Here is a 26,476-nt window from a genome sequence, read left to right as displayed (position 1 = left end):
TAGGAGGACTGAATCTGCATCATGGGTAGATGGTAATTTGGTTCCTACTGCTGTTACATTGATTAAGAAAATGTTGGAATTTGTGACTGACTATGGTGTTGACCCTTGTGTGACTGGAGAGTTATATATGGTGACTAGTCCAAAGAATTCTGTGTTCACAGTGAACATACTTGCCAAGACTTGCTCTTGTTTGCAGTGGCAGTTGAGGGGGTTCCCCTGTATGCATGCAGTGAGTGCATTGCATAGCATAAGGCCACAATGGAGAAAGCAAGATTTCTCTTTTTTTAAATATGTACCTTGTCTCAGAACTTATTGATGCAATTTCTAGGCCTTAAATGTATCTAGCACTAACCTTTACATACTCTGCTTGAGCAGGTACTGCAGTGATTACTATTCAGTGGAGAACTATAAGGCCACATATGCACCAACTTTTGCACCACTAGATGATAAAAGTGAATGTGTCCAGGTACTTTTTCTTCTTAAATTTGTAACTATATGCCCTATTTATATTCTCAACTACATTGATATAAGTGCATTTACAAGAAGAAGGGAACGACATCATTTGTTCTTGCAACCAAACATGAACAAGAAGAAATGGAAAGGCTAAGAAGAAATGATTTGAGATCCGTTTTCTGATTATTTGTATTTAAGAAGACAATATTTTTTTCTTTTGTAGACTTTAATTAATGCTGAATCAAAAGTGGCAGGTTGTTTATTAGTACATTTGCAGGTTACATTTTCAGATTATTGAGTTCCTTACATATAGCATTAAGTTGTAAACTTGAATGCATAATTCTGTTTTTTGCAGCAATGAAGACTTCATCTGAGACCCATTTAAAACCGTCACAATCTGTACAAGGGAGGTATGCTATGTTCTTGTTGTGTTCATTCTTGCAAAATTTCATCTCCATCTTTGATTTGCAGTGATCTTTGTTGCAGGTTTGATTTTGCAGTGGGCAGTTTTTGAAGCAATGACCAGATTCTCCGCAAGCGTAACAACCATTCTCTACTGGTAATTTCACCATCTTGCATTTGACATGATCGATGGCATCGTCAAACCATTCAAAGTACTGGCAGGTTGGAATTGAACACTTCAAAAACATTTTTTCGTTTGTTTCTTTTGCTTTTGAACACAATAGTTGCCTTACACCATTACATGGTATATATTTGCACCTGGAATAAATCCAAGGACATACCTTTGGATCATGAATTCCCTGTGCACAGATAAAACATGAAATTAGGGGTTGTTTTAATCTTAATCTTACCTTGCTGCTGCTACTGCTGCCTGGAGAGTTTACTTCATTTTGGCTCATGTCTTATTTATTTTTATTTTTTTGATCTGTTGAGTATGAAAAATACTATGGTTCTTCTCTGCAGGGCCTAATTTATATGAATGAAGCTGAATCTGACCGTTACAAATCCAACCGTTACAAATCCGACCGTTGCAATGAGTCATCGAGTTGACTCGATACTGGTTTGGTTACGAACTCAGACTAGGGTTAAGTCGTCTTTTACCTAGCAGGTTAACTGCCACATAGCCAGTTAACTACCTAAATCCGTTTTTTGAAAAAAACGGGATGGAAAATGTCAATATCGGCCAGTTTATATAAAGATTCAAAAAAAACGGCCAGTTTCTTAAATATGGTTCAAAAAGGTGGTTACTTTATTAAAAAGCCCAAGAAAAAATCCTTAAAGAGGTCTGCTACCTACAAGCCTAGTTAAAGAAAGAAAAACCCCTGTCCGATGATAACAAATCGCTGGGATCATTTCTCAACACCTTTACCAACGGTTTAAATAAATTTGATCCAAGTGGTTATGCTTCGATAAAAAAACAACATGTTGCTAGGCTTGTTGTATATATTTTTTTTTTGATGTTGGGATGATTGATATTAGGTATTCAGGGAAAATAAATAGCCCACCATAACACAAATTCCTAGTTCCGTCGCTGTTTACTCGGCGATAGTAGACTTCAATGGGTGTTACATTCGGAGAGTGGGCTTTTTTTTTTTAGAAATGAAAGTTCATGAAAGTGGATATTATGGGCTAATGTCGAATTTAAATGGAGAAATACTTCCTTCAGAAAAAAGTGGTTTCTGTCTATTATAATGGCACACAATTGCAAGCAAAATAGCCAAGTCTAAACATTACATAATCCAAGAAGCGCAACTCTCAAATCTAACCCGTGCTCCATGCTGATTATTTTGAACCACAGATACAATCATGGCTCAACAATGACACCAGAACCTTATGAAGAAGCATTTCTGGAAAATACGCAAACTGCAGCTTCCCAAGACACAACAAAGGGGAGATACCATATCTGTGGATCTGTTTTTGCATTCACATCCTTCCTTGGAGTAGTTGATCCTTAGTGCGAACTCCCATGTTCCTTGCTCTTCATTCAATTGCCTAGAAAGCTCCTTCATTCATATACTCAAATTGTCATGTTTATACATTCACAATTTTTTCTTGGCCAACAATGTCTGACACAGATTTGCAGTTACAGTCGGTTGCAGTAGCATCACATTCCCTAAGGTTTTTCATTATCAGAATCTTGAGCAAGTTCATCACTTGAACAGCATGCATTAGAGCAGTCAGTGGATCCAACATCTGACCAAAGGAAAAACAAGTTATGTACTTTTACATCGATTATTCTAGAGCAAACGGACTAATCAATTACCTGTGTCATGTTTGGGGCGAAGACCATTGCGATATTTCGTGCATTCATTTTGTTGAATTCTTCTTCATTAACCACATCAACCATTAGATCAATGGCCCAATTAAGCAGGGCCAACTTTGTCGGTACAAGCTGCTTAACAAGCTCCACACATTTCTCCTCAGTGTTGCATTCAAGAACTTGTTCAGGAGAAAGGTCATCTAGTATTCCAGTAGGAAGTTCGCGAAACCAGGCTTTTATTAAACCTGCCAAGCAGTGCACATCTATATCATCTGGTACAATTCCCTTGTTAAGCTGCTGCCTAACATGTTCTTCCTGACTGTTCTCTGGATTTATCCGAAAGATTCCTTCTGCCTATAAATGAACAAAAAATCACAAGGAAAAGGCAATTAACAAATTTTATGCAAGTAAGTCAATATATTTGTGGGAAGTCGCGCACCTTAAGACCTCCTTGTGAGTATAACCTCTCCTGCATTAGCAGGAGAATTGTAGGAACACTATTCCCTTTGGAGTCATAAGAGCACTGCATTGATTCGGCCGAGACCCCCAACACTCTAGCACTGCAGGAAAGCATCGGTGCTCTGTTAGATTTTCGAAGCCAAAGAAAACTTAGGAAATGAAAAAAGAGGGAGTATAGAGACCTGGCACTGGGGACTCTGCTGGGAACTTCTACCTCAAACTCAACCGGAAGTCCTAGGAACCCATTGAAACGATCAAACGTGACGTGCGTAATGTGACGGATATCAGTTGGCCATCCAATCTTTAACCGATGAAATGCCGAGATTACTCCATTTTGCTGACCGAAGTGGCGACACGGCTTCATCGATCTCCTGATAATCGATGCTGATGATGATAAGCAAAGAAATGAAACAGCTGGTGATTGAGGATACAACTGGTTTTGCTTTTCAGTCATTCCCCTCTTTCTTCTCCTTCCACTACCACCACCACCACCACTCTCCTCTATAACCATCACTTGTTTTGTCATTTTCCACCTAACTATCCAACAACCTCTATTTTTGTCTGTCTCTCTAGAGTCTAGATCACTCAAGAGACGAAGTAGGTAGATTCAAATCAAAGCATTCAGTATTTGAATATTTGTGCGAAAGTTGGAAATGACTAGTTAGTAGCTGCTAACTTTGATGTTTATAACGGCATTCAGTTTTTGGAATTTCACGCCTTCACTCAATTCAACTTTAGAAATAGTGGCAGGCAAAGACAGTGGGTGAGATTGGGCCGACAAGCTTTTCTTTTTTTCTTCTAAACCCAGAAAGTCACCCATTTTGAATTTGAAACTTTAAAAGGGTTCCGTTGTTGATCCATGGATCAATCGTACTTTACAGTTTACATGTTTCTTTTGGAATTACTTCGACTCTTTTGTTAGGCGTGTTTTGAATCTTACATGTTGAATTATTTGCAAAAGGAGTTTTTGCTCATTCTTTCGTTAAGTGTCGTTGAGTACATAATGGATATTCATTGCAACTAAGAAAGGGTAGGGTAAGTAACACATTAGAGAATTAGAAAGAAATGAGATTCGACTTAAAAGCATTATGATGGGGGTATTTTGCTTAGGTTTAGCTGCTAAAGGCCACCACTATGGGTCATTTCTTAGCCATAACGTGGCCAAAAACTTTGCCTTGGGACAAGCACTATGGTTATCCATTTGCTTGGCTATTGCTTTAAAAAGAATGAACTTTTGGGACTACTTAAAAAATGGGGACTACTCTTAAGTTTTTGGGGTGGACATTGGTAGTAATTTTGAGTCACCCCTTATCTGATTTTTTTTAAATACCTACTTTACTCTTGATGATAAACTTAATTAGTGTGATAAATGATTAGTGTTAGTGTAATGATTAGTAAGTGATTAGTGAGCTATATTAGTGGGATTGTTTTGTTATAACATTATTATTGAGAGATAAGAAGAAGAAGAAGGAAATATGAAGAAGAAGATGAGTGAACCCAAAAAGTCTTTTTTTGAGTTTAGTAATTATGATTTGAGTGATTCATGGTTGAATTGTGCAAAAATTTGGCCAAACTCAAAATTTCTGGAAAAACTTCGGTTACGTCAACCTAGTTCAGTAACCAAATTTAGCTTGCGAGGTAACCGAATTGTTCTTAATGTGTAGTTGGTTACTAAATTTAGCACACGCAGGTAACCGAACTACATGTTAATGGTGGTTTTCTAGGTATCGGTTATGCAATCTCCAAAACATGTAACCGGACTAATTTTATAGAGTTTACAGTGCATAGTTCGCTTTAGTCGATATCAATACCTTTGTTACCGAACTATTGAGTTCAGTTTTGTCGAGTTTTTCAGTTTCATGGCTGAACTTTCACAAACAAAATCTAAATACAGAGTTCGGTAAGGCCCAAATATATATGTAAACAAGAGTTGTTTAGATTTTATGGCCCCAACAACATATTTCGATGTAGCCATTTTTCTTCACCTGAACAACCTTGTTTACAAGGAAAAATAGAGTTCGGTTAAGAGAATTTTTTTTGCGAGCATACCGAACAAACTATTTCAACAGTTCGGTTACCCAGTGAAATTATCGGCAAAACCGAACTCATTCTTTCAAAGGAAAAATAGAGTTCGGTTTTGTCGAGTTTTTCAGTTTCATGGCCGAACTTTCACAAAGAAAATCTAAATACAGAGTTCGGTAAGGCCCAAATATATTTGTAAACAAGAGTTGTTCAGATTTTATGGCTTCAACAACATATTTCGATGTAGCCATTTTTTTCACCTGAACAACCTTGTTTACAAGGAAAAATAGAGTTCGGTTAAGAGAATTTTTTTCGCGAGCATACCGAACAAACTATTTCAACAGTCGGTTACCCAGTGAAATTATCGACAAAACCGAACTCATTCTTTCAAAAGAAAAATAGAGTTTGGTTTCGAGATTTTTTTTTGCGAGCATACTGAACAAATTATTTCAACAGTTCGGTTACCCATTGAAATTATCGACAAAACCGAACTCATTCTTTCAAAGGAAAAATATAGTTCAGTTACGAGAATTTTTTCTGCGAGCATACCGAACTGTTCTTATTTTGTAAGTTCGGTAAACAAATATTGGCCTAAGAGTTGCGAGCACACCGAACTGTTCTTATTTTGGAAGTTCGGTTACCAGTTCTAGGGTTAGAAAAAAAATTCTCCTAACCGAAATATCTACTGTAACTGCTATTTTCAATGGGTTTTGATGATTTCTAATCGATTTGTTCAACAAATAACCATTGAGTTCCATCTTGATTTCCTTTCTTGAACATCTTCCTTTCAAGAATAAGTTCAGGTTCCCATTTCTCATAATCAACTATTGTAGGCAAAACTGCTTCAGTATTTACAACAGATCCAAGTTTTAATTTTAGTTGTGCAACATGAGAAACTGGATGAATACGGCTCTCAGCAGGTAGCTGTAACTTATATGCAACCTCTCCTATTTTTTCCATAATCTTAAAAGGTCCATAAAAACGAGGAGAAAGTTTAGAATATGGCTGGTTTGCCACTGTCAACTGTCTATAGGGTTGCAAATGCAGAAATACCCAATCATCCACATCAAAACTTCTCTCAGTACGATGTTTGTCAGCAAAAGATTTCATTCTAGCTTGAGCAGCCTGAAGATGGAACTTAAGAAGTTTAAGTGTTTGATCTCTAGCTCTCAAATTAAGATCAACAACATGAACGGCTGTGGTTCCAGGTAGATAACTCGAAATAGTTGGTGGATCTCTACTGTACAAAGCTTCATAAGGTGACATTTTGATAGCTGAGTGATGGCCGGTATTATTCCACCATTCTGCCCAAGGTAACCACCATTCAGATTACTTTATGCTAGTAAAACAACGTAAATAACACTCAAGAGTTCGATTGGTCACCTATGTTTGTCCATTTGTCTGTGGATGATAAGCTGAACTGCGACATAATTGTGTATTTTGTAAAGCAAAATATGCTTTCCAAAATTCTCTCATGAAGATTGGATCATGATCACTTATTATGGTTCTTGGCATGACATGAAGACGCACAATTTCTTGAACAAAGATTTCAGCAATAGCAATAACATAATATGGATGTACAAGAGCTATAAAATGCGCATATTTTGATAATCTATCAACAACCACAAGAATGGAAGTCTTAAGATAAGAAGGAGGAAATCCATCTATAAAATCATCGAGACATCATCAGGTATTGATAGAGGCTGCAAAAATCCTGGAGGTGCTATAGATTCAGATTTGTGCTTCTGACAAGTATTGCAATGCGAAATAAATTCTTTGACTGAATGTTTCAAACCCTTTCAATAAAATTTTTTTTTGAATGCATTTGTAAGTTCGAAAATATCCAGAATGTCCACCCAATTGTGTATAATGAAACTCAAGTAAAAGTTTAGTGCACCATGTCGAAGTAGGAGAGACTACAATCCTGCCTTTGTAACGCAGAATTCTATCAGTGTAAGAATAATGTGGTTTGAAATTAGGATTACGGGGCAACTTCTCAATGAGATTACCAGAATCTGTATTATTATGAGTCTCCGGAACAATATCATTAACACCTGGAAAAATTGAAGTAGAGATAGCAGAAAATTCAAGGCTCGTAGTTCTTGATAAAGCATCAGTAGCAACATGCTCTTTACCTCTTCTAAAAATGATCTCATAATCATACCCAAATAATTTAGATAGCCATCTTTGTTGTTCCATCGAAAATATTCTTTGATCTAAGAAATATTTCAAGCTATGATGATCTGCATAGATCTTAAAATGTCTTCCCAGTAAATATGGTCTCCACTATTGCACTGCAGAAACTATGGATAACATCTCCTTGTCATAAATAGGTAAGTTCAAGTTCTTACCTGTCAATCCTTTGTTATAGTAAGCAATTGGCATGTTACACTGCATTAAAACAGCTCCCAACCTAGTACCAGAAGCATCGCATTCCAAACAAAATTCCTTGGAAAAATCTGGTAACATCAAAACTGGAGTAGTAGTAAGTGCTTGTTTTAGTGCTCGTAAAGAAGCATTAGCTTCATCATTCCATGCAAATGAATCTTTCTTCAACAACTAAGTTAACGGAGCACTAATTTTACCATAACCCTTTATAAATTTTCGATAATGTCCTGTCAGTCCAAGAAAACCTCTCAAGCTTTTAACACTGTGGTTGGAATTGGCCAATCAAGAACGCTCTTTATTTTATCACTTTCCACTGCAACACCTTCAGAAGAAATAACATGGCCAAGATAACCAACTGAGGGTTGTGCAAAAGTGCACTTGGATTCCTTGAAAGATAGTTGATGTTGACGCAAAAGCTCAGACACTATGGATAAGTGTTCCAAATGCTCTTTCATACTCTTACTGTATATCAATATGTCATCGAAAAATACAAGAACAAACTTTCTCAGGTAAGGTCTAAAGATCTGATTCATGAGACTCTGGAATGTAGCCGGCGCATTTGACAACCCAAATGGCATCACTAAAAATTTATAGTGACCATCATGAGTTCTAAACGTAGTCTTTTGAATATCAGAATTGTAAAGAAGAATATGTTAATAACCAGAACGAAGATCAAGCTTAGTAAATATGGTTGTACCATGAAGTTCATCTAATAGTTCATCCACCATTGGAATGGGAAATCTATCTTTGATTGTAATTTTTTTCAAAGCTCTGTAATCAACACACATCTGCCATGAACCGTCTTTCTTACGTACCATCCGAATGGGAGAAGAAAATGGACTTGAACTAGATCGAATAAACCCATCTTGGCTCAATTCAAATACAATCTTTTCAATTTCATCCTTTTGAAAATGAGGATAATGTTAACGATAAGGACGAACATTAACTGGAGATGATCCTGGTATTAAGGGAATTTTATGATCATGTAATCTTGCTGGTGGAAGTGAAGTAGGAGGTTTAAAAACATCAGCAAATTTAGTCAATAATTGTTGAATCTCAGGTGGTGAGGCCGTTATCGCATTCAATGAAGAAGTAGTTGGTGTAGAAAATTGTAGAAAAATACCATAATATTATCGATTCAGGAAACGTCGCGTGGGCACACTATCCAAAATCATGACAGTAGAAGAGTTATGACCCAATAATTGGATGTTGTACATTAATATTGAAACCCATAACTAATTTATCAAAATCCCAAGAAATCTGTCCTAATGTGCACAACCATTGTACTCCTAACACAACATCGCAACCACTAATAGGAAAGACATGAAAATCAGTAGTGAAAGTATAGTCTTGCATCTTAATTGGAACATCGAAACAAATTCCCAATGTACTTAACTGACCACCATCACCAACAGTAACATAAAGTGCATTATCTTTAGCTTGTAAAGAATAACCACATCGTTTAGCTAATGCAGGATGAAGAAAATTATGTGTTGCACCGGAATCAATCAAAACTGTCAGAGGCTGAGCTTTAGAAAAACCATTTACGCGCATAGTTCTAGGAAAAAAAGAACCCATAAGAGAATGTAACGATATAATGTCTGCAGAGTCATCTTTAAGTATCATTACAGTCTCTTCATCCACAACTTGTATATCCAATTCAACCTTTTCTGGAGCTCCTTCTAATCGGTTTAAAGAACAAGCAGCCAGGAGTAAACAATTGATCACAATTAAAGCAAAGACCTTTCTCTCTTTTTTCTTTTTGTTCTTCCCAAATGAGTCTCTTAGCTCCAAGAGGTATTGGGTTTCTTTTAAACTGAGTAGGAGAAGGATTAGATGAAGATCTAAGCTGAGGAGGACGATAAGGTTGTTTAGCTGCTAACAAAGCATCCTCCTGATTAATGGATTTTGTAAAAGCCGCAGTTTAAGTTTGTGGTTCAAGCAACTTAACCACAGAACCAATATCAGGTTTCAAAGAATGAATAAAACAGTTAACTAAGTGATCTTCAGGCAAGTATGTGACAAAATTTAACAAGCGTTCAAACTCAGGTATGTGTTCTCCAACCGTACCTTTCTGTTTAATTGTGCTAACTGCCATTCTAGCATTGACAAATTTCGCAGGAGAAAAACGAGCACGCACAAGAGAAAAAAACTCTAGCCATGTATTCACAGTAACTTTTCTCATTTTCCAACGATACCAAGCATTGTAATTTCCCTTAGGGTGAGCATAAGAAATAACAAGTTTCATATTGTCAGCAACAACATGCAAGATAAAATACTGGTCTGCACTAAAAATCCAACCATCCGGATCATCACCATCAAAAGTTGGAAACATCATACTGAGTGATCTAACTCGAACATTAGTTTCATTACTACCAGGAGGAGGTGGTGGAGGAGGAGCACCCTTATTACGTTGATCCTGCTGAGGATTAAATTATCTAAACACCGCACGTATAGTGGTTCCCAGAGATGTAGTTAGAGATGCCGTAAGATCTTCTATAAGAGTTTTGGAAAGCTCTTTGGTATGTTCAGATAAATTTAGTTTTCTAAGATGCGCGATCGTCTTCACGAAACTGTTTTTCTTCAGCTTTCTTCCTTTCACGAGCTTCTTCATCATGAATATAATTATTGTTAATGGTGGTGACTAAGGAATCAATTTTTATGGTAACTCCATCGATGTTTTTTTGCAGGAGAAACAAATCCTCTGTATAAGTCATCGTAAAAAAAAATTTGGTAGAATTTAGAGATTGATCTAAACCTGCTATGAACCAGGTGTTAGGGTCCTTTACCAAAACACAATCTAGAACACAGGAAAGAATTCAAGAACCCTAAATATAACCCTTTGAGTTGGGGGTTAACCACCTCTGCTTAGAAGTTTAAGGGAAGAAATCAGTTAAACTGAGTTGTATTAATTAACTTGTATCCTTTATACAAACTCAAGCATTGTATTTATATTCCGTAATTGCTTGATAAACAAGTAATGCAATTGAAAGAAGTTCTAATCAAACTGGAAAGCTATGCAGTAATTAAAGTAAATCTAAATAAAGAAAGCAGGCAGGTTCGGTGTCGCAACACAGATTGATTTCGATTGCTGTGGTAACACAATAATTGGTATCAAAGTCGTTTACCCATTGGAGGTCATGATATTACCAACAAGGAATTTGAAGTTCTTATAAACAAACAAGATCAAAAAATTGCAGAAATAAAATCAAAGTGGGAGTTGTTCGTAATACCTTAGAACATAATTTACAGGAAATATCGGAGTTTGGAGATATGAGAAACGAAGAATTACTTAATCACAGGGCCGGTCCTGAAGGGTAAGCAGGACAAGCTCCACTTTGGGGCAACAAGGGAGGGGGGCAACCAATTACATTTGGAGTTTTTCGTTAATAAATAATTACAAGGGACCTATGTATAATTTACATAAAATATAAATTTCCATTTGGAGTTTTTCCTTGAAAATTAATTGCTGGGGACCTATTTCTTTGATAGCTTTTTACTTTTTTACTATACTACCTTTTGGTTGTATTCTTATTAGAAAAATCCCATTATGAATCTTTCGACAAAAATGCAATAAGAATAGTGTATGTTTCTTATCAAAGTGGCATATGATACGAATGAATGCAGTTAAGGTTGTGCTTGGATCTTTCTTTATCGAGGCAACAAAAATTTTATTCGCTTCGGGGCAAAAAGATCTCAGGAACGACCCTGCTTAATCATGAACTGGAATTTTTCGAAAAGAAACATGATTTGAAATGGGAGAAAATAATTTTGTATCTAGTAAAAACTCTCAAATCCGAGTACCTTGTTATCCAAGTGGTGAAGCTGGTCCATCTTGTGCCAATTCTCCATTAACTCCATCGTGAAATGATATGTTTCAGCTTGTTCTATGAATAGAGAACTCCATATATTGTATTCCGAAAATTGATTTTCCTAGATTTGAAGGGGACAATCTGAGATGATTAGTACAAATTGTGAATGTTATTTTGATATTTGCAAGAAGGTAAATTTGGATTCTATTCGTCTAGATGGTAAGGCTGATAAATGGTTTTCCCGTTTTCATTACATGTCAGGGTTTGGCTGAAAATATTTGTTTTGAATTTGAAAGCCATGCTCAAGATAATTTCATATGATGTTTTAAAAAATTATCTCAGATCAGTAAAAGATTATTTTGAGCAATTTAAAAATCTAAAAGCCCTCATGCTGAGCAGAAACCCTACACTAACATTACTTTATCATGAGTTTTAGATTTCAAAACCATGATCAAATATTTGGTCTACATATCTGCTTCATGCTTTTTCACTTGCTAGAATGCAAGAGCAAACTATACTTTTAATTTAAAAAGTATGCAGACCCCCACAAAAAGCTTTCACCAACTCTTTCACTTATACAAGACCATCCTATAATTCAAATTTTCCTCATAGAATATTCTGACAACTCATACCACTCCTAGGTCCAATTAGAAGAATTACTCAAGAAAAAATGAGGATCAGAAGAAAAAAGGGGTTATGTTATACTTGGGAGAAAATTTCCTAACCATGACATGTGTGTAAGAAACGTCAAATATTCATGTGGCTTTTGACGAGCATGTACAAGAAGGGGAGGGGCATAGAGAAGAAAAATTTTATGGAAAAGATGCTCAGTCTCTAATTGAGTTTGACATAGATATTTAGAATCATGCTATGACATGTAATGTTACTTGTGACACTATTAGAAATCCTAGGTTTATCGAGAAAGGAATTATTATGGATGTCATTGACACTAGAAATACTCATAGTTTTTTTTTTCTTTAGCACAAAGTATGGATTGTGCAGTTCAACCTACATAACACATGTTAGTTAATGTGGAAAATGGAGAAAGAATTATTAGCATCGGCATGTTTGCTAAATTGGAGTGGAACATATAGGGGTATAAATTTTGTGGTGATGTCAAAATTCTTCCGGGGCGTTGGAGGGAGGGGGTGGTGTGCTATGGTGTTGGGTACAGACTGGTTGAGGAAATTAGGTGATTTCTTGTTAATCTCTCCAAGCTAAGCATTTCTTTCAAACATCAAGTCAAGAAAATTACATTGATAGGTACTCAAGGAAAACCTTCCCCACGATGATGAGTTTTTTAGCTTTAAAGAATTTTTTCAAGAAACATACTCATGGTGCCGTTGGTAAGATGTTTCATATCTCGCCCTCTACTTATTCAAGATCTTTACTACCCCAAATATCTTAAACCAATTCCATGATTTTTTTGCTGAACCTAACACTTACCATCGAAAAGAAGTTTAGACCACATAATTTCACTTGCTCATTGTTCTCCTTTGGTTATAGGTTTTAGTTTCATTGTCTTTGTTTCAGATTTGGTTACTTGAGTTTCTCCTTTTATTACAGGTTCTAGTCACGATTGGGTTCACCTAATGTGAGGAATTTTAAATGAGAACCATGATTTGCAGAACAAAAATGATAATAATTAAGGAAAACATGATTCTTTCCAGAAAATCTTCAATAACAAGTTTAACAACATCAAATCAATCAAAACCAGCAGCAACAATCACGAAAACATCACCAGTAACAAGAACATCAGAAGAAGCAGATATTACAACAACAACGATAACGATTAAAAAATATTTCAATACTGATTCAGATTAATTCCAACAAACTCCGACTGATTTCGACTGAACCAGAAAACCTATTAGTTGTACCCTCTAAGATAGTCACAGAGCTCGGTATCAATCCTGCTTAGCTCGAACAATCTCTAACCTGAAAGAAGATTCCATAAGTTTCCAGATATCTTGCTTCCCAAATTACTTGTTAGGAAGTCTATATAACTATATAAATACATGGGTCTTAGTCCTAAAAAAATGGAGGATTCTTTGCTACATAATCCAGAGAAAAACCATTGTATCTAATACATCAAAAAAATATCTTTCCCTACAGGGATTCGTTCGTGGATGTAGGTATAACTCGATGAACCACGTTAAATTCGTGTCTCCATTATTTATCTTTAATTCATTTTCTAACCCGATTTCACTTTATCATCATCAAATCAATATTGCTTTCTGCTAAAAGTAACTATTTGGAATAAACACCTATGTTGCTCATGATACTATTACGAGAATTTTTATAAAGTATCCCTGTTTTGAATTGTAGTAAATAAAATGCCCCATGTCTCTTGCACTTTTCAAAAGTGCCGCTTTTTTGACCATTTTTTTATTCTTCAAATAACGAACGATTTCAACTTTCTATCCAGATAAATGTTAAGTGGCAGTTATCTCACCTATTAAAAAGTCAAATTTACCCTTGAACCACATCACCTCAGTTTGGGAGGGTAAATGATTCGACGACCTGAAAGCAATGTAACGATCCTGGATCAAGCTCGACGAACCTAAAAGTGGTGTAACAATCCTGAACCGGGCTCAACAAACCTGAAAAATGTTGTAAAAGGTTGATTCTCCACTGTAGATGGGGAAAAACGAGTTGCTGGTTTTTACGGAATTGAGGAGACGACCGTGCGGAAGAAACTCCTTGAACCGAGCGAACTATCAAACCTCACACAGATGTACTGCAAGAAGGGAGTGCTTTGAATTCGAGAGATCAATCTGTAGGACTCCGGCCTAAACCAAGACAATGGCCGTTCCAGAGTCAATTCGGTCACAAGAGAGGATGGGTCGATCTGTAGGAGGGAAGATGAGAAATATGTGAGATCAATGGTGATCGAGATTATAGGTGTGTTGTTTATTCTGCGTAATAAATTTCTGAATGATTGAGTTTACTCAGTTGAGAGTGATTGCTCATACGATGAGTTCTTGTAGACGAAAGATTGTCTGTATGAACTTTCTTTTCTGACCAAAGATTCATGTCATTTCAATCATGATTCAGAGACTTATTTATATTGCTAGAATTGTAAACACCTTGATCCCATGAAGTGTGACAGTTGCTGGAGTCAAAGAGTGGGGAAGTGAGAAATCATGTCAAAACCAGTTGCTCATCGTGCGGAGACTTGGTTGATTTTCCATCCACTACTTTGCTAACTCCTGCAACTGATTGCAAGACTTGCTCACATTCTCTTCGTGTGTATGAACACACATGCCATAGACCGCCAGACCAAAACCATGGTTAATATCCCCCATGTGACACGATTGATGTCTCTTGGTTTTAATAAGTCAGTTGTTGACTTCACGGGACGATGAGTCCTTGTATTGCTGAGTCGAACGTGATTTTCAAATGTTCTGAGACTCATGATCTGTTGAGACATAGGTATAATTCTCAAGTAAATGTTGATAGTTGAGCTGAGCAAATATTGCTCATTCGATGAATTGTTGAATATTGATAGTCGAACCAATATTCCTTAGTCTGAGCAAATATTGCTCGTCTGAGCGAATGTTGATCGTTTGATGAATCATTGGTAACAGGACCAAGATAAATATTAATTTAAAATACTGGCAGCTGAACCGAGTATAACTAATTAGGGTTTTGATCATGAGATCAACGTAAAATTATTAGTGTTTGAATATGGAGTTATGAACTTTGGATTCGAAACCCTAATTTTGATCAATTGATGATTTATTGAAAATCATCCACAGAGTGAAGGAGGGACCGGGTACATGGGATGATGAATCAACCATGTAGCTCCCGGATGCTCAAAAAAAATTCTACAGTATACTTCGCAGGAACAATCACAACTGTGGCGAACCTGTGATCTTTAACTTCTGGAGGGTAAAGAGATCCCTTATTAGCACCACGATTGGAGATCTCGAGTGTTAGGCGAATACAGTCTCCACTTAATTGGTATACTGCTCGCAAAAACTTCGCATGGGAAAGTATTTCATAAAACAAAGGAAGATCAGGATCGTAAAGAGGAATAAGGAGACCAGCTTGAAGTTGACCTAGCGAGACTATGATCTTTTCATGATTGCAAAGATGATCAGAAAATAATTTAGCAGAAACACCAGATTTAGAATTTTGACCAGGAATAGGAGATAAAGTAAAACCTCTGGTTAGAAATTATTTTCGTGTTTCTTGGAAGCCAAATTCATTTTTACGACCAGCTGGAGGCATTTTTAGTATGGGAATGAAGAAGAAAGTACAAAATCGAAAGAATAAGAATCGAGAAGAGTTACAGCAGCAAGAGAAAGTTGTAGAGAAAATGGAAAGAAGGTAAAAAGAAGAGAAAAGAAGAGTCAACAGAGTATATATAGGGTAAAGATATTCTCAATAAGATAAATGCATTTAATGCAAAGATCAGGTATGGACGGTTGGAATGTAGCGGTTGAAAAAGACGTGTCAGGAATTGAGTGGAAAAAGGTATAAATGTAACAAGATTTACGGAAAGTAAAGAGTTGTAAAAAGAAAGAAATATAAGCATCTGCGGCATTTAAAAATATAATTTCTCATGACATTCTCTCCTTCGCATAGAAGACATGAGAAGAGGCAAGATGTGGGATCAGAATCTCGAAACAACAACGACTCACATGAAAGATAACATAGCATGAGGCAAAGAACATGGGGCGAAAGTTTCGCATGAGCAATTCACAATATTTCTTATTTTTCGAGGATTAAGTACTTCTTATACTTCTTCGAGGATACTTCATACTTCTTATACTTCAAGGGTTGATATTTCTTGTTTACTTCGCAATGCTCCGGAACTTCAAAAAAGAATAGAGGCAAGTCGTACTTTTCAAGTCCAGTATTATTTCGCTCGTTCCTCCAACAGTTACATCAAAGTGGATTTTTCCTTAAAGATCGCTCTTCAAGCAATGTTTAAAGAAAAAGAGGCAAGATGTAGGACCAGAATATCGCAACGACATTACATTTGCGAAGTTATTAAACGACACAACGTAACAATGTCGCAGAAGTGATATCAGAAACGACACAATAGACGATAACAATCGAGTCACGAGAAAGGAGTGAAATCGTCGCAATAACATAATAGTGCTTTGGCGAAATTCTACTAATAAGTGTGTGCAAAGTCGTCGCAGGAAGATAGGAGTGACGTAACAGATGATGAAAGATTAAACCTGAAGAAAGCGTGACGATCTAGCGAGATTGAAGACGTTTGCGAAATTATACATTTGTAGGCCTGCAAAATACCGCAAGTCAGATCCGAAATTAAAGGACAGCTTAGCTGTCATCCACTATGTAACTACCCTATATAAAGGGGACGAATAAACTAAAAGAGAGGGATTAATTTTGGAGTGTTGAGAAAGCTTTTAGGAGAAAGAAAGTGTAAGAGAGTGCTTGTATTCTTAATTTCTTTCCTTTCTTGTAACATTTTCTAAGTGTCAATTAATAAAAAGTGTTGTTCTTGATCTTAAAGATGAATCGATTACATGAATTTTTGTGAGGGATGTATTGTGGGATTTCCTGCTACTACAGATATCTTACTGTTATATGCCTGAGGCATGAAACACACTCTTATCGGTTTAATTCATAGTATGCATTTACAATCTCTGGCTTGGATAAATTAGCAGAAATGTGGACTAGGTACTGACACATTTTGATGTCCAAATAAATTGGTTTTAGCCCCATCTGCCCATCTGAGTTCTTTGAATTCACATGAGTTAATCTGGATAGGTGTGGATGTGAATACTAAACCACTTTTATCTTATTGGTGTGGGATGTTCATTTCTTGATGGGGTTCTTTAATAGCAATATCCAAGTGATTATTTGTGTAGTGAAATACTAAATGTGTACTATACCGTAATGCTTGCCCGTATGAACTACACTTGTACATGTTTTGATGTGAGCCACCAGGTGAATATCTACATGGAATTTGGTATGAATGGCATTTAATTTTGGTGGAGATATTTGTATGTCACTAATTTCATGTCTTATCATTGTTAACCTAGTAGTCCTGATCCATGTACACACAAGAAACACTAAGAGTTTTCAATCTTTTTGCAAGATTTTGCCTGCTTGTGATACTAGTACTCATAGGTGGTTCTCCGTTATTCAGAAACATGCTAATTAAAGTTTACCTCCGTTAGTAAGACTTGTTTCTTTTCATTCACTCTTATGTTTTTGGTTTTTGTTTAGTCTGGATCTAATTCTGCGAGTTCTGTTTTCGCATTCTTTAGGGTATGACCTAAGCGACACCAACTCAGGAATTGATTGCAAAGTATCTTCATATTTTCCAAGATCGGGATGGCTAACAAAGTCTATTACAACAGATTGCTTACTGTAACATGGCACGTATCTATTACATATAACTATACTCCAAATAAATTTCCTTTCCTTTTCTCCCTTTGCCCTTCTACTTGCTATATTATAAGTGCAAATTAATTAGGGATATCTTGTGACGTTGTAGTTTATGGAAGAAGAAACAAAGAAGTACAGTTCCACTATTCAGAAGGTAAGCTAAACAAGCTCGTCGAACTGTTTTGCGTGATTTAAAATAATTCCTTCAAACTTCCAAACCTACTTTACTGAATATGTTCCACTTACTTTGCAGACTGTATCATCCTTCAATTTTACTTGAGTAACATGGTGAGGCTCTTTAAATATACAGTACCAGAGCTGAGCTGAGCTGAACTTTTAATAGTCCAAGTTTTTCTGGAGAAGTTTGTGGTGAGAAAATAACGCAGAATCATATTCTTGTCATACATTTAGCACCTAAAAGGACAAACATGACTCCTAATTTAGTTATGTTTTTAATACAAACCATAGGGACGAGTTCTGCAAGGTTGGCAATGAGATGTAAGGTCCCGAGGAACAAAAAGCAAAAACGAAACTCTCATATAGTAGTTTTTCTTTTTAATCTGTGTATGTATCAAACCTCATGCATTTTTAGTAAGGGAGGAGTGTCTGTATCTCACCGTGTCAAGTTTTTGATAAAATTGTCTTAATATAGGTCAAGTGTTTGATAGATTTTCTTACAACGTCGTTGTTCCTTATTTTGGTTTATGAACAATGCTTTGTTGGTTTCTTTAAATTGGTAATTCTAGTATATTTTCAAGTTTCAATTTGTTAAATAGTTTGATCCAGATTTTCAATTTATGGCTTACCAAACTTTTATTACAAGAATTTTGTCCAGACATTAGAGACAAAAAGGGTGCAAAAAATGTAGTAGCAGATCACTTGTCTAGGCTAGTTGTTAGTTCCCCTAATTCCCTTCATATAAGGGATAGCTTTCCTGATGAACAATTTTTCTCTGTTTCTCAATCACCTTGGTATGCACATATTGTGAATTATCTTGTTACTGGTCGAATGCCTCAACATTGGGGTAAGCAAGATCGTTCTAGGTTTTTAGCCGAGGTTAAGCATTTCTTTTGGGATGATCCGCATCTGTTTAAGTATTTTCCAGACCAGATTATTAGGAGATGTATACCTGAGAGTGACCAGTCTAGTATTATCTCCTTTTGTCATGAACATGCATGTGGGGGTCATTTTAGTGCTAAAAAGACTACTGCTAAGATATTGCAGTGTGGATTTTACTGGCCTTCGTTGTTTAAAGACTCACATAGTCATTGTGTTTCTTGTGATCGTTGCCAGCGGTTAGGAACCATTTCCCGTAGAAATATGATGCCTTTGAACCCTATTTTAGTAATTGAGGTCTTTGATGTGTGGGGCATTGATTTTATGGGTCCATTTCCTAATTCTTTTGGTTATCTTTACACACTTGTGCTGTAGACTATGTGTCTAAGCGGGTTGAGGCGGTTTCGTGTAAAACAAATGACCACAGGGTTTGCGAATTATGAGATAATTCCAATGAAGAAAGATAGCACTCGATGGGGCATTCGTTTGACGAAAAAGGAAGATATTGCCAATGATCAACTACTTATGCAAGAAATTGACTGGCATTCGGGCAATAATACAACCCCACGTCATTCTAAAGATGATAAGTAGTGTATCTTCCTATTAATCTTAGAGGTTCCGTACATCTCTGACTCTCATGTTTTACCTGCGAGTTTCGCCACGTACCAACCATGGGTGTTCAACTGGCCTGAAAATGGAGCAGAGGTATACTTCCAAACTTGCTTAAGTTATTATTTATACTCTTATGTATAATCTCGCTGACCACTCCATTATTTTCGTGTGATTGCAAAATTGTTAGATTAAAAGATTGAAAGCAAGTTAGAGCGGAACTGAGAAAGCTAGTACTTTGTCAGTTCTCCGTTCACTCACAAATAAAGTAAGAGATATCCTTTTATTATTCTTAACAATATATTGTTGCCTCTATTTCTTATCTTTATCTGTGTGTGAAGGTTATCATTGAAGGAGAAGAGCCTGCTAAAATTTCAAAGATAAAGGGGAAGGGTAAAGGTGTTATTCGCAAGGAAATATCCGTTGTCCCACCTTCGAAGAAACGAAAAGTCCAATCTCCTTCTCCCTCAAACCTTCAGTCTAGTGAGAGCTCCAGCTATGATGATACTGATGATGATGATAATGTTAGCGTTAATATTTCTCTCGCGAAGGAGGGTTCTTCATCTGAGTCTTCTATGTCTCAGTTGTCCAACATCTTTTCTGATCCTTCGCAAGGACTTGGAAATGATCAGCTCGCCAGTACATGTAGAGCTCTTGCGAATATCTGTGATGCTCCTCTACTAATTGGAAATGATTCCCTTCGCGGGGTTTCTAGATTTGTATCGCCCAGCTTCTTACATTCACTTGGTATCCTGGTATATCTTCATCTGTTTATCTTTTCTTTCTTCCCAATTACACTTCATATTATGTTTTGATAATTGTTTGTGTTCTTTCGCAGGCTGGAAAGGCTTCTTTCGCATTAGTTTCAGATTTGGAGAGAAGACGTGAAATTCTTGAGAAGAAAACTTCACAACTTCGCAGCAGAAATGAAGAATTAGAGGTTGAAATTGCTGGTTTTCGCGAGAAGAATAAGCAATTGGAAACTGAAACCTCTTCTCAGTCAGACAAAATTTCCAGCCTTCAAACTACGAATAATCAACTTTATGGTAAGAGATTCTTCTTTTTCACCTTTGCTCCTCTATTCCCATGTTGTTGTCTTATTCGATTAATCCTCTTTGCAGACGTTTATGGTCTCTCTGATGAAGCTATTTTCCTTCATTCTTTTCCAAATACTATGGATGATAATACCCTTCTCAAACATCTTAATGATTCTTTAAATAACTTTCTAAATGATAAAATTAATTCTCTTTCCATATATGAGCTTAGGTCCAAATTCCACCTCTTAAACATTGATCATAGATCCAGCTTGGGATTGGCCAATAATTACAAACATTTTTACGTTAATTCTAAAGAGGAGATTGCTAGATTAAGATCCAAGATTAATAATCTTATCGATGATAAAGACCGTATCGCCAATCAAGGTGCTCAAACTTTAGCAGATTTCCATAAGACTCTTCTTGATCCCAAATTGAAAGAGATCGACTTATCTGCGTAAATACCACTCTTGTTGAGAGGGAAAACCAAATTCGTTCCCGTCTTCTCATTAGTAATGATGATGAATTTGCTTGGGCTACGAAGATTCTTGATGACGCCAGAAATAACTTAGGCGTTCATGTTAGTCTTAAAGTTGAGCATTCGTCCCTGATAAAGGATATGATTTCTGAGAGAGAAGGTTATTACTCTTGTTTTTTCGCTAACCATTTTCTTTAACTGAATCTCCATACCTTACTGATTTATTGTCATTTGTTCGCAGAATCTGAAGAAAGACTTCGTCAAAGAATTGAAGAATTAGAAGCTGAAAAAGGGGAGCTTGCAAAGAATCTTTCCTCTAGCAATGAGAAATGTTCCAGTGATGAGTCAGCTAAAAATTACTGTTGCGAATTTCAACAATGATGTTATTGGTATTTGCAACGATACCATTAAGATGGTCTGTGATGGCCACAAAATTCTTCATTCCGCGTATCCTTATCTTATGGATAAATTTCCAGAGAATGTTCCTAATCTAGTCATCTCTAAGAGTGAAGCTGAAGAGTCTGAAGAAGATGAAGAATATGATGAAGATGATGAAGGAGAGAAGTCTTGTGAAGATAGTGAGGAATCCAAATAATTTTGCCTCTTTCTTTGATCTCTTGTAATATTTATATATTTGTTTCTTCGCCTTGTAATATATTTCTGCGAATTCTTCTAGTTTCTGATACTCCTTAATATATGTATTCCTCTTGTCTCTTCCTGCATACATTTAGAAAACAACTATTTTTTGCAATATGGATAATCAATATAACTATTAATCTTTAACTATCTGCGTAAATATGTCATATAAAGACGAATAATAATTTTTTCCTTCTGTTCATTCCCATACTTGCCTCTATTATTTGATCTGCAACACGAAAGATTTTAGCAAATTATCTCTTGAATAAGTTCTTTTTTTTATGCCTCAATTTCGCATGCATTTCTGCATAATCTCGCAATCATGCATTTCTTGAAATACTTCTTGGTTTATTTCCAAGATTCCATTCAATGTTACTCTCTTGTGTGGTCTTATTTTTCCTTCCTAGTTAAGGTCTTATTTCGCCACATTTTGTCAGTGCGAAAAAATTGCAGGACGTCCTTACATTTGCATGTAAAGACCCATTGATCTTTCCTTATCATTATTTTGTCACTTTTGCTGCGATAATATGACATGCCTAAATTTTCTTGCGAAAACAAAGTCCCATGACATTGCCGTCGTGCGACAAAATCGCAGGACGTCTTTACATTTTCATGTAAAAACCCATTGATCTCTCCTTAACTTTTTCTTATGGATTTTTGCCTCTGCATATTTATTGCACAAATATGACAAGCCTTAACATTCTTGCGAACATAAAGCTTCATGACATTTGCGTCTTAAGACACTTATCAGCTCCCTAATGGAGGGTGCCGCCCTTATCTTCCCCCTGGTTGCCCCTTCAAGGAGGCGTACTTCTGCCATACAAGACTAGATCCTCCCATCTGGTCTTGACAACAACCAGTTGTTTTCGCAGCCTCTTATCCCTTTTACCTATAAGGCTTATGGTTACGAGACTGCACCCTAGGTGGGGTTTTCTTCCGGCCGAGTGCATCATAGTCAAGACTTGCCAAGAATGGCCAGGGTAGTTTCATACGCCCCGGGCACTCTTGGCTCAACCGTGTACCTCGACGCCTTGATCATAATTTGCACTCCTTAGAAGAGACCCTCAGTCGTCCAACCGAGCACTATTAAGGGTATTTTCAACCTTAATAGTTTAGGTTGAAAATCCAAGGTACCTATCCCAGATGGGCTTCATTGACCCCGAATCTCCATGACTCAGGTTCCAGCAGCGGTATAACCTTATCCCTGAGCCATGCAAAGGGATACCCCCTTATATGACGTACTTTAGGTCTTACATTTGCCTCTTGCGAAATTTTATCTGCGAACTAGGGTGTACGTCATAAAGGTTCGTCCCATTCTAATATGTCATTATTGTTTGATTATCTCTTTTTGCATTTCAGCTCTGTTATTATTTCTCAATCTCATCTTTTTCATTGAGTGAAACATATTTTTTGAAATTTCTCAATCTCTGTGAATTTTTTTTGCAACAAATCATTCATCTCTTCTTCTTTTCTCAATATCTCTTAAATTTCACAATTTAGAATTTTTTACCTTTACTGCTTTCTGCTTCTGCTCTTTTGTTGCGTTTTGATACTTTCTCTTCATCTGCGAGATGTTCACCATCTTTGGGATTTTATGCTTCCGCGCTTTTGTGACTTTTGGTTTCTTTCTCTCCATCTGCGAAGTGTTCGCTGTCTGTTGTTTTCAACAAGTGTTGACTTCGCAGTATTCCTTCTTCTTTCTTCTCTATTGCATCGACCATCAATCTCTCACCTCTTTGTTTTTATTTGATGTTATATTTCCAATTCTTGTTCTTCGCAGCTCTTTCTTCGCAGGACTCTACGTCAATTTCATAGCATTTTTTTCCTTCAATCCAATCTCCCATTATAACTCCAACACCATTGGGATGAGAGAATTTGATGCACTGGTAGAAAGTTGACGCCACACCTAGAATCCCATGTAATCAAGGGCGGCCAATTAAGGCGTTATATGGTGATTCTACGTCGACAACAAAAAATAATATTTTAGAAGATATCCCCTTTAACGGAATTCACATGTTGATTTCCCTTTGGGTTTATTGGCGGTACCATTGAAACCATAGATCTTGTAAGTTGAGGGTACTAGATCCTCATCTTTTTCTCCCATAGTTTTATAAGTATGATAAAATAAGATATTCACGGATCTCCCAATATCGATTAAAATTCTATTGATTTCCCATGAATCTTCATCTTCACTATCTTCATCTTCATCTTCTTCCTCTTTTTTTCGGGTTTATCTCTAGTCTCACCACTAGTGGATTGTCGTGCATTTCGCCAGGATTTCGTACTTCTTGTGCAGTGAAAGAAATAGTCTGCTTTTTCTACTCTTCTAATGGAAAAGCTTTCGCAATATTCATTGTTTCTCTCCCATCAACATCTCTCGCGAAAACTCTGCTTAGAACATTGTCGTGGAAATCTTCGATTGTCTTGTACGAATGTACGTTAGAGTTACAAAACAGATTCTTTTCCTTTGCTCCCACTTCTATCAAAAATGTTTCTCCTCCTCTTGTAATATTTGCTCTACGGGTTTCTGGCGGTGGTGGTAAAAGATGAGATTGTTGGCGCACTATCAGAAAATGATTTAATTTCCCCTGATCTATCATTCTTAAAATGATTCTCTTTATATTCCTGCATTCATTTGTGGAGTGACCATGAAAATGACGGTAAGAGCAAAATTGTCGACTTCGGTTATTTGGATGTGGCTCTTTTCCCATATTCCAAGGTGATGGTATGTTCTCCATCGAAATTATAGCCTCCCAAATTTTTTCTACACTGGCATTCAAAGGTGGCATACTGATTTCTTCCCATATTATTTTTGGTTTCCTTCTCCTCTGTGATAGTTCTGCCGCTGACCACCATAAGTCTCCTGTGGCTGATCAAGTCTCTGAACTTTATTATTCCCACTGCGATTATAAAAATTCCTGTCTCTTTCAAACTCTTATTGATCTCTACTCCCCATAACTACTAGCTTCTGCTGACTATCAATCACCATCCTCTTTTGTTTTGGTTGCGAGATGCTCGCCACAGTGTTAATCATCTTAGGAAGTAAGCTTGCATTCGCTTCTGTTGAATTGGTGTTCGCAACTGGTATGATTCCATTTCATTTTGTTTCTCCTCCAACGTAATTCATTCCTCTTGCAATTCTCGCAACTCAGTCATTGTAATTATGTTTTTGATTCTGAAAATTTGGATATACAGTAAATTGGTTGCGAACACCGTATTGATGAAAAATAAAATGAGGTATCTCTCATCCACTCTACCATCCATTTCACCGCAGATTGTCTTCCACCTTAATGTCAAATGCTTCAAACTTTCGCCAACCCTTTTTTAACCCAAATACATCTTCAATTCCAGGACTGAAAGAATTATTGCTTATGTATTCTCCCAAAAATGTAGTATGTAAATGATTAAAAGAGGTTATTGTATTTTTGGGCAGAACCTCAAACCACTTCAGTGCTTCGTCAGTCAAACTTGATGCAAAATATTTGCATAATACTGCATCATGGTTTTCCCACTGTAGCATGCATCTTACATAGGCCTTAATATGCTGAATAACAGAAGTGCTCCCATCGAAAATGATGGTTAACGCAGGCAGGCTGCACTTTGGGGGTATTCCTCCTAATTGTACTTCTCGTGTGAATGGATTTTTGGCAGCTTCCTCTATGGATTCATTTAATTGTCTTCCTCCCCCTCCTTTTCTGTTATTTAACAGTCCTCTCATTTCTGCTAGCTCTCTTAAGATTTGTTCATTTACACCGGAGTTTTGTTCCATTGGTTTCTTTAATTCAACCTTTCTCCTTCTACCTTCATGTCTGTCTTGTGCTGCGAAATTTTGAACTTCATTTTCTTCATTTTCATTTTGTCTTCTTCTGCGATCTTCTCTTTCACCCCTTTCTTGAATTCGTAGATGGTTATTCCTTTCATTTTCCTCTCTATGGTTTTGCTCATTCCCCTCCCTTTCTCGTCACCGTCTATTATATTCCTCATTAATATTAGCATTGATGCGGTATTGTTCGCGTCTTCTTTCTCGATTATCATGATGAGATTGACGTATTACTTCTTGAAATTCTTGTTCTTCTACTTCTTCTCTCAATATTTTCTTTCGCAAGCTAAGCGTATTGTTCAATGTATTGTCTCTTAATCTCATCTTCCACGGTTTGTTGATTTCTGCGTATTTCTCTCCCACGTAATATCTTCCTTTCTTCTTCTGGATTTTCTTCACCATCTTGATCATTTCTCTCATGAGGTTGTTCATTCCCTTGATTTATGTTGTCAATTATTTCTCTTCTCTCAAGACACTCTTCATTTGGATTTTGCGTCTCTTCGCGAATGTTTCCGTCAACATTCATTACATGCGAATTTCGTCTTACTTCCCCTATAATTGACCTTGAATTTGATCTTGTAGTGCTTCTTGATCTTGTAATCTGTAACCTCATATTTTCCATCCTCAACTCATGATTCTGTCTTGTCAAATTCGCTCGTTCTTCTGCTTCTAATCTTCTTTCTTCATGTATTCTTTGTCTCAATTCCTCTAATGCCTCGATTTCTTCGTTTCTGCGAATTATTCCTCTAATTCCTTCTCCGTCTCGTCTTTCTTCTTCCTCTTCCGATGAACTTGTCCGCCAAGTGTGTACACTTACTCTATCATAATCGATTTCTCTATTTTGTGTTAGTGTATGTTGATTTGGTGGTTGAACTTGATTTTCCTCATTATTTCTTGATCTTTTATTCCTTATCCCCATTCTAGAAGATTCTCCCATTTCATCTCTTCCTCTACCAGCAAGCCTCTTACTCCTCCTAATAGTTGTTGGTTGTTCTGATGTATTTCTTCTCCTAGCCATTTCTTCAATCTCAATGAATTTTTAAAAATCTCGTAAAAATTTCCTTCAATTCCTTCAAATTCTTACAAATCTTCACAGGTATCCCTGTTTCTAGTGCC

General features: G+C 36.6%; 1 protein-coding gene across 1 annotated transcript; it reads right to left on the bottom strand.

The window, feature by feature from the left end:
• Positions 1 to 2,075: 2,075 nt before the first annotated feature.
• On the bottom strand, positions 2,076 to 3,770 carry LOC113345354 (rho GTPase-activating protein 2-like). The gene is made up of 4 exons (XM_026589132.1): positions 3,316 to 3,770; positions 3,114 to 3,234; positions 2,678 to 3,028; positions 2,076 to 2,607 (listed from the first exon to the last, which is right to left on the bottom strand). The coding sequence occupies exons 1-4, from the start codon at positions 3,657 to 3,659 to the stop codon at positions 2,446 to 2,448; spliced, it is 978 nt and encodes a 325-aa protein (XP_026444917.1). The 5' UTR covers positions 3,660 to 3,770; the 3' UTR covers positions 2,076 to 2,445.
• Between the last annotated feature and the right edge of the window lie 22,706 nt (positions 3,771 to 26,476).

Source organism: Papaver somniferum, unplaced genomic scaffold, assembly GCF_003573695.1.
Source record: "Papaver somniferum cultivar HN1 unplaced genomic scaffold, ASM357369v1 unplaced-scaffold_81, whole genome shotgun sequence".
In the NCBI taxonomy this organism is placed as follows: domain Eukaryota; kingdom Viridiplantae; phylum Streptophyta; class Magnoliopsida; order Ranunculales; family Papaveraceae; genus Papaver; species Papaver somniferum.
This window is presented reverse-complemented; position numbering and strand designations above follow the sequence as displayed.